General features: G+C 61.1%; 1 protein-coding gene across 2 annotated transcripts in view; it reads right to left on the bottom strand.

Annotated features, from left to right (window-relative positions):
- Positions 1-12,561, bottom strand: part of SHANK3 (SH3 and multiple ankyrin repeat domains 3) — a 372,706-nt gene that overhangs the window by 1,824 nt on the left and 358,321 nt on the right. Inside the window, exon 22 of one of the 2 annotated variants that reach the window (XM_075506615.1) lies at positions 4,043-5,301. The exons of the other annotated variant lie outside the window; for it this stretch is intronic. Within the exon in view, the coding sequence (XP_075362730.1) occupies positions 4,758-5,301 (544 nt within the window). The 3' untranslated portion in view covers positions 4,043-4,757. Of the gene's footprint in view, positions 1-4,042; positions 5,302-12,561 lie in introns of those variants that run through there. 2 annotated transcript variants of the gene reach the window in all.

Here is a 12,561-nt window from a genome sequence, read left to right as displayed (position 1 = left end):
GGCGGTGCGGCCGCCGGCTCTGCCAGGGCAGAGCGGTGCATCCACCATTTCCAGCCCTCGCAAGAGGATCGGGGGCAGTGGGGGGAGCTGGGGGGCAGGAGGAGGAGGGCTCCTCAGAAATGGCAAGAAGGCGTCCAGCTTTCCTGGTCCCAGACCGAACTTTCTGCAGAAAAGTTGCGCTCTGCAGACTTCTGGCCTCTTGCGGCAAGAGGCGGGTGCAGGCGGGTCTCTCTTGGTCACCCCAGAAACAGCTGCGGAAGGGGCAGAGACCCCGGGTTCACCCGCTGTGAACCCGCCGAGCAGCCTGCACTCAGGCTAACACACCGTCACACTTCCACCAGCAGCGCCCGCTGGCCGCCCCGGGGGGCTGGCGCGGGGCCGGAGGGAGGGTCGCGCCGAGGGGCCGCGGCCGCTCCTCGGGGCAGCGCTCAGCAGAGCCGCCCGCCGCCCCGCGGGGAGACGGGGCAGCTCTGCCGGCCGCAGGCCCCGGGGCTGCGCGCGGGCACGAGGACCGCCGGGGTCTGTGAGGGCCGCCGGGGTCTGTGAGGGCCGCCGGGGTCTCCGAGGGCTGCCGGGGTCTCCGTTACCTGCGGGCGAGGCGGGGAAGGAGCCAGCGGCGCGGTGGGAAGGAAGCACAGCAGGGGGAAGAGGCGAAAGGGGCGGCAGTGGGAGAAGCTGGCCGGGAGGGCAGGGCTGGGGCGTGCGGAGGGGCTGCGGGGCGCGGGCAGTGCCAAGAGCCGGGGGGCCGCGCAGCCGGGGACGAGCCGTCAGCGGTGCGGAGGCTTGGCCAAGCCGTGGCGTGCGGACGCCCAGCGTGCTCTGGCGGATGCTGCTCTGCAGGAGCTGGCCCCGGAGGACCCAGGGGATGGAGCCCGAGCGGGGACGGCCGGGGGCTCCGCAAGCATGCGGCAGCAGGGGCCAAAGCCAGCCGAGGGGCACAGGTCCCCCGTGGCACGCTGCGGGCTGCAAGCGAGCGTTTCCGCATCCGCGGGAGGCTCCAGAGCAGCCTCGTGAAAGCAGCGCGAGAAACAAACAGCCAAAGGAACTCCTAGGAAATCCTGATGCTCTACAGTTCGGGAAAGAGGCTGCGTGGCACTGACCCGGGGACGCGCCCAGGCCTGCGTGCGCAGTGGGGCCTCCTCGGGGGGCTGCGTGGCGGCGGGTCCGGCACGCCGCGGTCCCCGCAGGGATGCAGAAGAGCTCGGTGCTCACCGGCATCCCGGGACGTGCCGGTGCTGCTTCGCCAGGCACAGAGCTGGAGAAGCAGCATCAGCCTGGAGAGCCACGCCCCGGTCGCAGGGGACCAGCGGTGTTTGGTTTGCGGCCGGGTGCCTGCGAGCACCGCGGGTGCAGGCACTGCAAAGCGCGCGGGAGATGGCGGAGGGACGAGGCGAGGGGACGGCCGGAGCTGGGGGACTCTGGAGGGCGGAGGAGGGAGCGAGCGCGGGGTCAGGGGATGCGAGAGCAGCGGCGGCAGCGGCCGCGCCGGCAGGCGAGATGTCTCTGGTGCGGGACCGTCCCCGCCCATGCAGGAGCGTGCCAGCAAGCCCTTGCGACCGGAGGGTGCCAAGTAATGCCAGTGCGGGCGAAGGAGCTGGAGCCCGGGCGATGGAGGGTGAGGGCGGTGGAGGGGTGCTGAGCCGGGGCGCAGGACCGTAGGTGGGTGCGTGCGGCTGCGCATGCTGCTGGCCGCGGGCGAGGCATGCGGGGGCCGGCGGGGCGGATTCGCGGGGTGAAGGTGGGAGATGTGCGGGAGGGGTGAAGGCGGGAAGTGCACAGGAGGGGTGAAGGTGCCGGGTACGCCGGAGGGCGCGTGGCGGGGGCCCAGCGGGACAAATGGAGAGGGGCGATGGGCCGGGCTGCGACCACGGGGCAGGGAGGCGGAAGGGGCAGGACCTGCTCTGCGGCATCCCGCTCCCGGTCGCGCAGGACAGCGGCAGCGTTGGCACGGACAGGGAGGGGGACGCCCGATGGGGTGCGATGGCACGCCTGGCAAAGCCGGCGGTGGGTTGAGGCAGACGCAATGGCTGCTATCGCGATTTGGATGCCTCTTGGCTCACCAGGCTATGGGGCGCGAGGCCCGGGGTACCCTGGGGCGCGGAGCGCAGGCTGTTTGCTCGCAGGTCCAGCTCGAAGGCCCTCGCACCGTCCCGGGGCGCCTGCCCCACCCGGGAGCAGCGGGATGGCGCCCAGGGACGGGGAGAGGCTGCGAACCCCCAGGGCCCGGCGGCTTCCGGAGAGCTCTGGATGGAGCCGCTCGGGCACGCGCCCAGCAAGAGCTCAGGGAAAAGGCGCCGGCACCGCGGCGCGTCAGGGTCTGTCCCGGGAGGGCCCGGTGCGCCGGCACAGGTCAGGATCCGTCCCGGGAGGGCCTGGCGCGCAGGAGGGGCTGCTGCCCCTGCCCCGGGCCCGGGCCTTTTCCCTGGCTGAAGGTTGTAAAGGTTCGGAGATGTGTGAGGGTCAGAAGGAACCTCCTTGTCCTTCCCTCTAGCACCAGAAGAGTTAATGCCTTCGTGGGGGACTCAGCTTTTTGGGAACACCGGTCACCAAGCCACCCCCTCCCGAGCTGGCCGAGCCCTGGCCACCCTCGAGCCAGGGCAGGGCGAGGCCGGGGGACGGTGCGGCGAGGAGGGGGGCGCGTGGGGCGCCGGGCACCACGCTGGGGGACGGGGATGGGGACGGGGACGGGGACGGGGACAGGGACGGGGACGCCACCTCCTCCAGCGCTAGGGCTGGCCTGGGTCACTCCGGCTCCCCCAAAGCTGCTGGGCAACGGAGCAGCTCCTGCCGAGCCCCGCTGCCCTGGTAGTCCCCGTGACCGTGCCGCCGTGGCACCACCAGCCCCTGGGCTCCCCGGCGGCGCGGCGGGAGCCAGCCCGGCCGCTGGACCTGCACGCTGGCCTCCTCCCGCTCCCGACGGCCGCTCCGGAGGAGCGGCCCCACTGGGGCCCTCGCGGCCAGGGCGGCGTTGCCCGCGCAGGGCCGTGCCGGCGGCGGCACGGTGCGAGCGCTGGGCGCGATGGTGGCAATCGCTCACCGGGAGCGGAGGCGGGAGGGGGACCTGGTGCCGCGGGGCCTGCGCCTGCCAGAGGCGCCGGGTTCTGCGGGAGGTGGAAGCGCCAGCTCCGTGCGTCTCTGCCTGGCGGGGGTGGAAGACTCGGTGTGTCCCAAAACCCAAGTTTTGTTTTGTGTTGCTAAATCTTTAAAATCCAGAGTGTCTGAAAGGAGCTGTTGGGTTTTTTTTGTATTTTTTTTTTAAAAAGACTTTAACATTCATTCAGTCAGTCGCTAAAAACTCCCATGAGCCATGGGCGTCCCAGGGGAGGGGTGCAGGCACCGCCTCGCCAGCATCTCAACAAGTCTAGAGATATATAGATTTAGTAAAATTATAACAAAATCAGGTGGCTATAGCTATAGATATAGATATATAGATATTTGTTCTCTCTTTTCAAATATATAGCTGATTAAAAAGATGCAAAATAAGGATGACTAGGACGGAGTGGGAATCCTGTAGTTCAGTATCATCTCTTGTAGATCATCAGCTGCTCTCTATATAAATGCACGGAGATTATATATTATCCATCAACGCGTCCCCCTTGGAAACAAGACCCCAAACCAAGAGGAAATAAAACATCTCCCTCCCTCCCCCACCCCCATTGAACGTTGGCAAAGCGTTTTCTGCTGGATTCCCCACCAGCCTCCCTCCGACATCCCCAAACATGCTTCTATCCATGCGGTTTCAGTCCCTCTCTCACCGGGGCAACCGAGGGCGGCAGGCAGAGCAGCAGCACGCAGTCCAGGGCTAGTCTCTCGCACGGGAATCGCTCCTCCGGCTTGCTCAGCAAGGCTGCCTGCTCCCCGGGGCGGCTCTGCGCAGGAGGCAGCAGCTCCGGGCGTCGCCGCAGGCGTCCACCGGCCCCCGCGCCGGGACTGCCCTTCCACGGAGACCTCTGCGCGCTGGAGCCCTTCCCTCCGAGCACCAGCGGGACGACCCAGCTCGGCCGGCCGCCTCCGACCCCGGCGGGGACGGCCCGCGCGGGGCCGTGGTGCCTCCTGCCTGCTCTTCCCGACGCGGGCCGAGTGCCGGCACCAGCGCCGGCCCTGCCTGCCTCCGGCAGCAGCCCCTGCCCTGCTGCGCTCCCACCACGCCGGCCGGCTCGGAGCGGCTCGGGCCTCCACGCCGGGGGCCGCCCCGACCTGCTCGAGACGCAGCCCGGCAGCACGTGCCCGGCCCGCTCACCTCCCTGCACGCTGCAAGGCGTCTCCCTGCCTGTCACACCTGGGCAACGTGGCCAGCGCTTGCCCTACAGCAGAAGCCCTCTCCCTAGCCGGGGCTCGGCTCCTCACTGCACCGCTGGCCCTGCCCCGCTCCCCGCTCCGACCAGGTGTTGCCCTCTGACCACGGGGAGCCCGGGCTTGGCAGCACGTGGTGCCTCGGCCCCTCCGGCCACCAGCGACGCCCCCGGGGAAGAGCACATCAAGCGATATACAGGCCAGACTCTCTGGGAGGAACAGAAACGAGGATGTATTTCATGCAACATTCCTTGTCCCGAAGGCGTCGCGGGGCTGGCGGGGCCGAGCGGGGGTCTGCGTGTGCGTGGCACGCCGGGGCGGTGTGGGAGCGGGCGGGAGCCCCTCGGCTCCACGCCCTTCAGTGCAGTGCTCAGAATAGAAAGAGAATCAAAGTGGGTTTTATTAGTCTAGTAGAAACACCCCCCCCCGGTGGCTCTGGAAGAGGCCGGCGCTGCCTGGGATGGTCAGCTGTCTACCAGCTGCTTGAGTGCCCGCTCAATGTTCATCCGGTGCCCGACCCGGGTCACCCCCAACTCCACAAAGTCCTCCTTGGTGAGGGCGGGCAGGTGCGTGCCCTCTATTTCATGGTCCTCAAACTTGTCTCGGTGCTCCACCAAATTGATGCTTTCCAGCCAGTCCCCGACGTCGTACTTGTTCCACAGGTGGAGGGGTTTCTGCATGAAGGGCCGAGGCGGGTGGAGGGTGTGCAGGGGCGGCCCTGGAGAGGGGGACGGGGACGGGGAGCGGCTCCGGGCGCTCACGCTCCTCACCACAAAGCGCACCTCCTTGGGCTCGTGTGGGATGGAGAGGCTGGAAGATTTGAGGATGGTGGGAGGGGTCAGACCGTAGGGCCGGACGGTGCTGAGGGGCTCTGTCCGATCCAGAGCCGGCTTCACGGGGCTGGGGGTACGTCGGGTTACAGGGTAGCGACTGCCAGGTCGGACTGTGTAGGTGGTCCCGGAGCTCCGCTGGGAAATGGTGCTGAGTTCTCCTAAACTACTGAAAAGTCTGCAGAAAGAACGGTACAGCGAGAGAGAGAGGAGAGAGAGCAGAGGGCAGGGGTGAGGCGGAGGTCCCCAGACACAGGAGCACACACACAATATACACGGGGGGCCGCTGGAGGACAGGAGGGGCTCTGCAGTCGGGGACACGGCTCGGAGCACTTCAGCCGAGACTTCCTTGCAAGCCCTGCCAGGGCTGTTCCAGAGGAGGTAGAAGAGGTTCGAGCAAGTATCTCCAGCATCTCCAGTTCCTGGCCAAACCTGCCCTAGCTGCCACGGCTCTGAAGCCCACCGAGACCCACCAGGGAGGAACGTGGTGGCCCTGCAGCCCGCTGGGTGCACACACAGACTTGCTGCGGCCGAAGGCCCTGCACCTCGCCCTGCCTCGGCTGCTCAGCAAGATGCCGCGGCAGAGCTGCACCGAAGCCCACCGGCCCCACCTCCCACTGGGGACCCCCATCTCCCCTCGCTAACCGCACTGCCGTCGGCGTGCTCTCGGGTCCCGCCACGGGCTCGGAGCAAAGCAGCGCTCCTGAGCACGTCGGCCGGTCGGGGCAGAGCCCCTTCCCGGGACAAGAGGGAACCTTCGGGCCTCTCCCCAGAGAGCGGTGTGGGGACGGGAGGGCCGTCACGCCACCCCCAGGACGCAGGCAGCGGGGTCTGGTCGTCACCCGACGGCGGTCAGCTCATTCGTGCGGGCTGAGGCGGCCCAGAGGTGCCTGGACTGCTCCTCCCCTTGCCCTGTGCCGTGTCTGCCTGCCCAGCCCGCACCCTGCCGCGTGGTGGGCGCAGGCCGTGGAGCTGGGCGGGGGCAGCCCCTCCTGCAGCACTCGGCTCTACGCGCTTGCCGCTACAAGAGCCTCCGATGGGGCACAAACCACGCTGCAAGCATGCCTTCCTTCTGCCCTCGCCTCTATTGCCTCCCCGGCATAAACGAGTACTCTGGGTATGCAACAAGAAATGGCTCTAAAACCTGAGAGGGCAAGATCACGGAGGATGAGTCCTTCGAGCACAACGAGCCGAGAGCCTCTGCCTGGGAGGCCTCAGGAAGGCACGCTGCTGGGCCCGACTCTGCTCGTGCCCTGCTTTGGGGTCTCCTTCCATAAGCACCCACTGCTGACGGCGGCTGGGGACGGGGCTCTGACCGGGAGGGCCCTGGGGCTCCCGCGCGGTCTCTCTGTCCTAGCAGTGAGAGCGAACGCAGCTCCCGGAGCCCACCCCAGGGCTTTGGTCGCTGCTCTGTGGTAGCCACCGACTGGGGCTGGCAGGGTCTCGGCTCCCAGGAGGGCTCTCAGCAGGGGCCTGGATGCTCCCACAGCAGAAGTGCTGCAGCCCTGACCGAGCGTGTGGGGAGGAAGGGTCCGCTGCTTGGGGGCTGCGCAGCCCTGCGTCAAGCGGCACGGCATTACCGGGGCTGGGCCGGTTATCTCTTTGCTAAACTGGCCATGACGACTCACGTGGGTCAAGCAATGTCCGTTTGCTTGTCCTCCGAACTACCCGATAAAATGCAACAGAACTGCAGCTCCCGGGCGCCTGGATGCGACGCCGGTTAACAAACAAGCAGTCCTCCGGGCTGTCTGCACGGTGCCCCGCGTGCAGCCCGGCGCAGTGCGGTGCCTCTGCTCCCTGCCGCCCTCCAAGCTCTGCCCTCCCATCTCGGGTCCCTCCTGGAACAGACGGACGCTCCGGAAAGCTGTTGCTGGCAACAGGAGTCCAAGGGCTACAGTTAATGGCATACACCCACTGCCACTAATGCACACACCACACAAGAGCCACGCTTCTGGGAGGTCAATAAGCACTAATGATTTCTTAGAGAGATGGCTCCGAGAAGATTAGCTGAACATGAATATGAAGGTCTGTTCGCAGTCTGTGGGCTTAGGCACATTTCCTCTTATTCTTATTTTCCTGCCACCTTGGCACAGAAAGCAAGAGGGTTATAAAGAGGCATGACGATGAATCACATTTGGGAAGCTCCGTCAATACAGAAGAGGAAGAGCTGAATGACCTTGAGGGCTGCGGTACAAGAAACGGAATGAAAAGCGACAGTCCAAAACACGGCGTCCTGCTCAGAGGGCTGGCAAAGGTTCTCTGCTCTCTGCTGGAAGTGATGAAGGGAGAGAAAGTTCTGGGTCTACTGACAGACCCCAGGAGGGGGTGACTGGGAGGCACCAACGCAGCACGGCCGTGGAAAGGCAAAAGAAACGCTGCAAGACCTAAGGTGTGTATTTCTCACAGGCATAAGGATGCATTCATGCCGCCATAGGAGACACCCTCATCTGAAATTCTGAGCACGGTTCTGGTCACTCACGCTCAAGAAAGGTAAATGTGCACAGGAATGGCTGCAGACACAGCAGCCGGCGTGCCGAAGGCTTGTTTAACCTGCCCAAGGTGGGACAGAGGGGGAAATCGCTGTCAGAGCCTGTGAAAGGAGAAGAGAGATTTAGGCTGGAGGGCGCTGAGCCCCGCAGCAGCCCTGTGCAAGCGCACTCCTCACCGAAGTGGTGGATGCCCGACGGCTGTCCGGCAGCACGGGCCTCGCCAGCAGTGGAGATGCCGGTCCCACAGAGACCCACATCGTGCGGCAGGCTGTGCTGCAAGGCCTCCCTGGCTCTCGGCACCGTTTCTTTTTTGTTTGGTGGCTTACAGGGTCTGGGAAGTTGGCTGTTCCTGCTCTCAGGGAACGGGCTTGCTGGAGCCACACGAGAGAAGTCACCTGTGTGCCCAAGCTTCCACGGCTGGCACGTCCTTGCAGTGATGAGACAGTGGTGCCACGGCAGAGCTTTCTGGGCACGGCTGGTCAGCAGATGTAATCGGTAGGTCTGTTCTCCTCTGCAGAGTGCCGGCTTGGTCAGTGCAATGCGCTGTTGGCAACAGACTGTTGGCTCTCAACACGTTCAGCAGCGCTGTTCTGCCAGCCGTGCGTTATGCTGCAGACAGCCCGCCAGTCTCTGATGTCCTCTCCAGCTCTGGAAGCTGACTTCATTACGGGCCACCAGTCCAATTATTTGGTCACAGGCACTTCATTCTGCTCTGAAGCCAGGTACGTTTTTCTGGATGTGATCGTTCACAAGCGGCACCTCAGCACGGTATCTGTTCTGAGGACCTGTACATTATGCACTGCGACAACATCTGCTCAGAGGGTTTTTTCCTGGATCACTGCTCTTCTTCATCGCAGGTTCGTGTTGGCATATCATGTGTTTTGCCAGAGGAATACACGCTGACAGAGATGTGCACCAGCCAGCTGCAGCCAGGCTGAGGCCAAGTGCTGCTGGTTTTGGGATGCTGCTATCGAGGACTTTAGCTTTGCCAGGTTTCATGAGCACTACGGTGTCCACTTCTCCTTCAGGCAACATCAAGTCAGTGTAACTGGGAAGCTTGATAAGAAAAATGAAATGCTTCACTTTCCGTTTCTGGTGGTGCTCCAGCTGGGCGTTGGGAGACCAGCAGCCCAGAGATGGTGGGATTGCTGGTGGCCACAGGTTTCTCTGTGAGTGGCAGCTCTAATCGCGGTTCCAAGGCTGCCTTCACGCTTGTCTTCTCTGACCACGTAAAATCCAGGTCCTGGCAGCTCTCGACCCCTGTCCCGCAGAGCTCAGGGGTGGCCGGCCGTCTGTCAGCACCAGCAGTAGCAAGGGGTCGGTCGCCTGGATTGCTGCTTCAGCGTAGCCAGAAAAACTAGTCTTTTGAGATGCAGAAGACAAGGCCTGATTCGTGCACCACAGCACACGCGTGGAACTGACTGGAATCAGCAAAGAGGGAGGACAGGTCTCACGGGAAGCAGTCTCACAAGCAAAGAAACACCAGCTTGATGAAAAAGGAAATTCGAACCAAAGAAAGGAGGATTATGCATTTGTAGGACAGCTAATTAAGCCTTCTGGGAATACTTTTACTGAAGGTATTAAAAAGCAGATTTCTTGCATGAGTCACTAATGGATAAGGATTCTTCCTTTGAACTCTGTATCTCAGTCCAAATTTCTTCAAGAGTAACAAAGGCGAGGACAGATTCAGCAACAGAGGTAACACACTTCTAATCACTCCAAAGAGAAATGCTTCGCTTTTGCTCAGCAAGCCCTTTGTGTTGCTGCTCTTGGCTTCCAGGTGTTTTCATACCGGCCTTCAAAAGCGTCTCCATTGCTTTTCATTAGAACTGCATGAAGGCCTCCTGTGATGAAAAACCTTCGCTAACTGATGAGTGAGACACGAGACTGCTCTCGTGATTCTTCATCCGTGCTCGATGCACCCAAAGGCTCTGACGCAGAGCTCGGCGCTACCTGTGACCATGGCCAGGCTGTGCTTGTTCGCCAGGGTTGGAGACTAATCCTCTCTCTCTTTGCTGGAAATGCAGGCGGACACTTTGAGGCTTCCTGCCTAGAATGGTGCACGCCCAGATGACATGACACCTCTACAGTTCTCATTTTGAAAGGATTTTTGTCTTCCAGAATTGTCTCATGAGAACTGTCCCTGAAAAGGGAGGACAAAGGGCAGGAGTACAGAAAGGAAAGAAAGTCTCTCTGGATAGCCCCCAAAACAAAAATCAGAAGCACTTGCGCTACACGTCACCATGGAAATAACACAACCGCCACACAGGACGTGAACTCCCTGGCACGAGCTGGACGCTCTCGCATGCTGCTCTGCAAGTGAGGACGGTGTCCAGGGGAAAGCAGCACTTCCCGTCCCCTGCCTGCACCCCAGCTCCGGCTGACGGCTCCGTTCAGATGAGTTCTCTTTTGGTGGACGGCTGGTGAAGGGGTACGGGCCTGTTTCAAAAGCTGGAAGGAAATACGCTTCTTCACCGAACCTCGAGGAAGTCCGTTGACCAGAAGGCCAAGCAAAGCCTTGTCACGAAGGAGCCAGGAAAGCCCTTCTCTCCCCAGCGCTGGATGCTCTGCCCGGACAGCGAAGCCCCAGGACGAGCGGCAGCACTGCAGCCACCCCGCTCCAACAGCGTGCGCGGCGCCAGCGGCAGGCAGGGCTGCGTTACCGGGAGATTGATGAGCTGTTCTCAGGGCCCATTTGCCAACCTGCTGCTCTTCCTTAACTACTGAATTTCAGCAAGAAATTTGTTCCTGGCTCTCAGCAAAAGAATCCAAAGAGAGCATAGGCTTGTCCCCACAAAGAAAGCCCACAGGGAAGAGGGTGCCCAGCAGCGCGTGAGGCTTATCTGAAGAACTATTGAGAACAAGGTTTTTTACTGAAGGCGATCTAATTTCCTGCTGTCATTTTCCTTAGGGCTCTACTAGTGCAGTCAGCACTTTCATTAGGGAAGATAAATCTGGCACTTTTGAATTCTTCTCTTTCACAGTAGACAAACAAAGGGATGCTGAGAAGGAACACGTGCAAAACTGATACAAATGAGGGGCTTAATTGTACCCCATGTACTGTCCCTCCTGAAGGCAATGCAGTAACTCCATCAGCATCTGGAGGGCCTGATGATGCTGAAGAAGCACTGGAAGAGTTCCTCTTCAGATGAACACAAGAATGAGCAAACCAGGAGAGAACGGTTCAATTTTGTAACTCTAAGGGATGCTACCTTCTGTATGGAGTCTCCTGAGCAGAAATAAATGCAGAACCTATGGGCAGCGCTCATGCATGAAGTCCTACAAATTGGGCAGCTTGGTCCTATGGATCACGGTCTGCAAAGATGGGTTACCTCAGGCACAGCTCTTGTGTTCTTGGCACAAGTCGGACTTGCAATGCACAGACAGCTCAGCAGTGTTGAATGTGTGCAACTAGTCTAATGTTTCCCCAAAGGGCTTTCGCAGGGGTCAGAGACTTTATGAAGAGGCACAGCAACTGCATTGTCCATGAGCCATAAAGCTGACGTTTTCCAACAGCAACCGATGCACTGCACAGGCACAGTATAACCAACTTGTACCTCCACGCATGAAACAGCACCGCTGCAGTGGCGGTGCAGCAGTTCAGACTAGCGTGCCACCTGCCTAGGAATCCTGGGTAAACTTCCCAAATCTTCAGATTCTGCCCCAATGACATCTCCATTGGAAAGGTACGCATTTTGGGAAGAACTCAGAAGTAGGGCACCTCCTTACCCCTTTTCTGAGGAGGATGGCTCCTTTGGACCAGACTGCAGGTCTGTTCCCTTCAGGAAGGTGGCCAGTAAGAGTGCCAAAAGAGATCAAGTGGATAACCTGTTAACTTGGCGTTTGGGAAAACAGCCCGTATGGCACCAGGCTGGAAAGCCTTCCAGACACCCTGCGATGTGGTGGGTAAGGTGAGCCATGAGGCACTCGGGCAGAAGGAGGCTCACGGGGGTATCTGCCGGGGCTCAGCTCCCTCGGCCATCAACAAGGAGGAAGCTCAGCATCCAGAAGGCAATCCCTCTTCTTTTCCTTCCTATTGAGTTGTTACGGCAACCAACTTGCTTAGTCTAAGCCTAATATTTGGCAAGGGCCAGCCCGCTCTTGATGCCTGTCTTGGCTTGCAGCCACCGTCCAGGTGCTCAGCAAAGCAGTTGCCGTACCACCACAGGAACTCCTGTCTTCAAGGAGGAGGACCAGGGAACGACAGGCTGGCCAGCCTCACATCAGTCCCTGGGAAGACAATGGAGTAAATCATCCTGGAAACCATTTCCAAACATACTGAGGACAAGAAAGTGGTTGGGAGTAGACAGCATGCCTTTACGAAGGGGAGTCACGCCTGACCAACCTGGCAGCCTTCTACGGCCAAAGGACTAGGTTGCTGGGTGAGCGGTGAGCAATGGATTTTGTTTATCTTGACTTCGCAAGGCTTTCAAAGCGTCTCCCGTAGCATCCTCACTGACAAACTGGTGGAGCACGCACAGGACAAGTGGAAGGTGAGGTTGGTTGGGAACGGGCTGAACTGCCGGGCTCTAAGGGCTGTGGTCAGTGGCACGAAGTCCAGCTGGAGGCCAGTGACTTGTGGTGTACACAACCCCCTGGGCCTGGTATTGGGGCCAATACCTCTTAATGTCTTCATTAATTACCTGGACGATGGGGCAGAGGGTATCCTCAGCAAGCGTGCAGATGACACAAAACGGAGTGGCTGATACACCAAATGGGTGTGCTGCCCCTCAGAGCGTCCCCGACTGGAGGAATGGGCCAAGAGCAATCTCACAAAGTTCAACAAAGGGAAATGCAAAGACCTGCACCTGAGAAGGTGGGAACAACCCCACCCACCAGTACATGCTGGGGGCTCACCAGCTGGAAGGCAGCTTTGCAGAGAAGGACCTGGGGTGCTGATAGACACCAAGTTGAACATGAGCCAGCAACGTGCCCCTGCAGTAAAAAAG

Source organism: Mycteria americana, chromosome 1 (genome assembly GCF_035582795.1).
Source record: "Mycteria americana isolate JAX WOST 10 ecotype Jacksonville Zoo and Gardens chromosome 1, USCA_MyAme_1.0, whole genome shotgun sequence".
NCBI lineage: Eukaryota > Metazoa > Chordata > Aves > Ciconiiformes > Ciconiidae > Mycteria > Mycteria americana.
The sequence above is the reverse complement of the archived record's forward strand: the minus strand, read 5'-3'. Positions and strand labels throughout refer to the sequence as shown.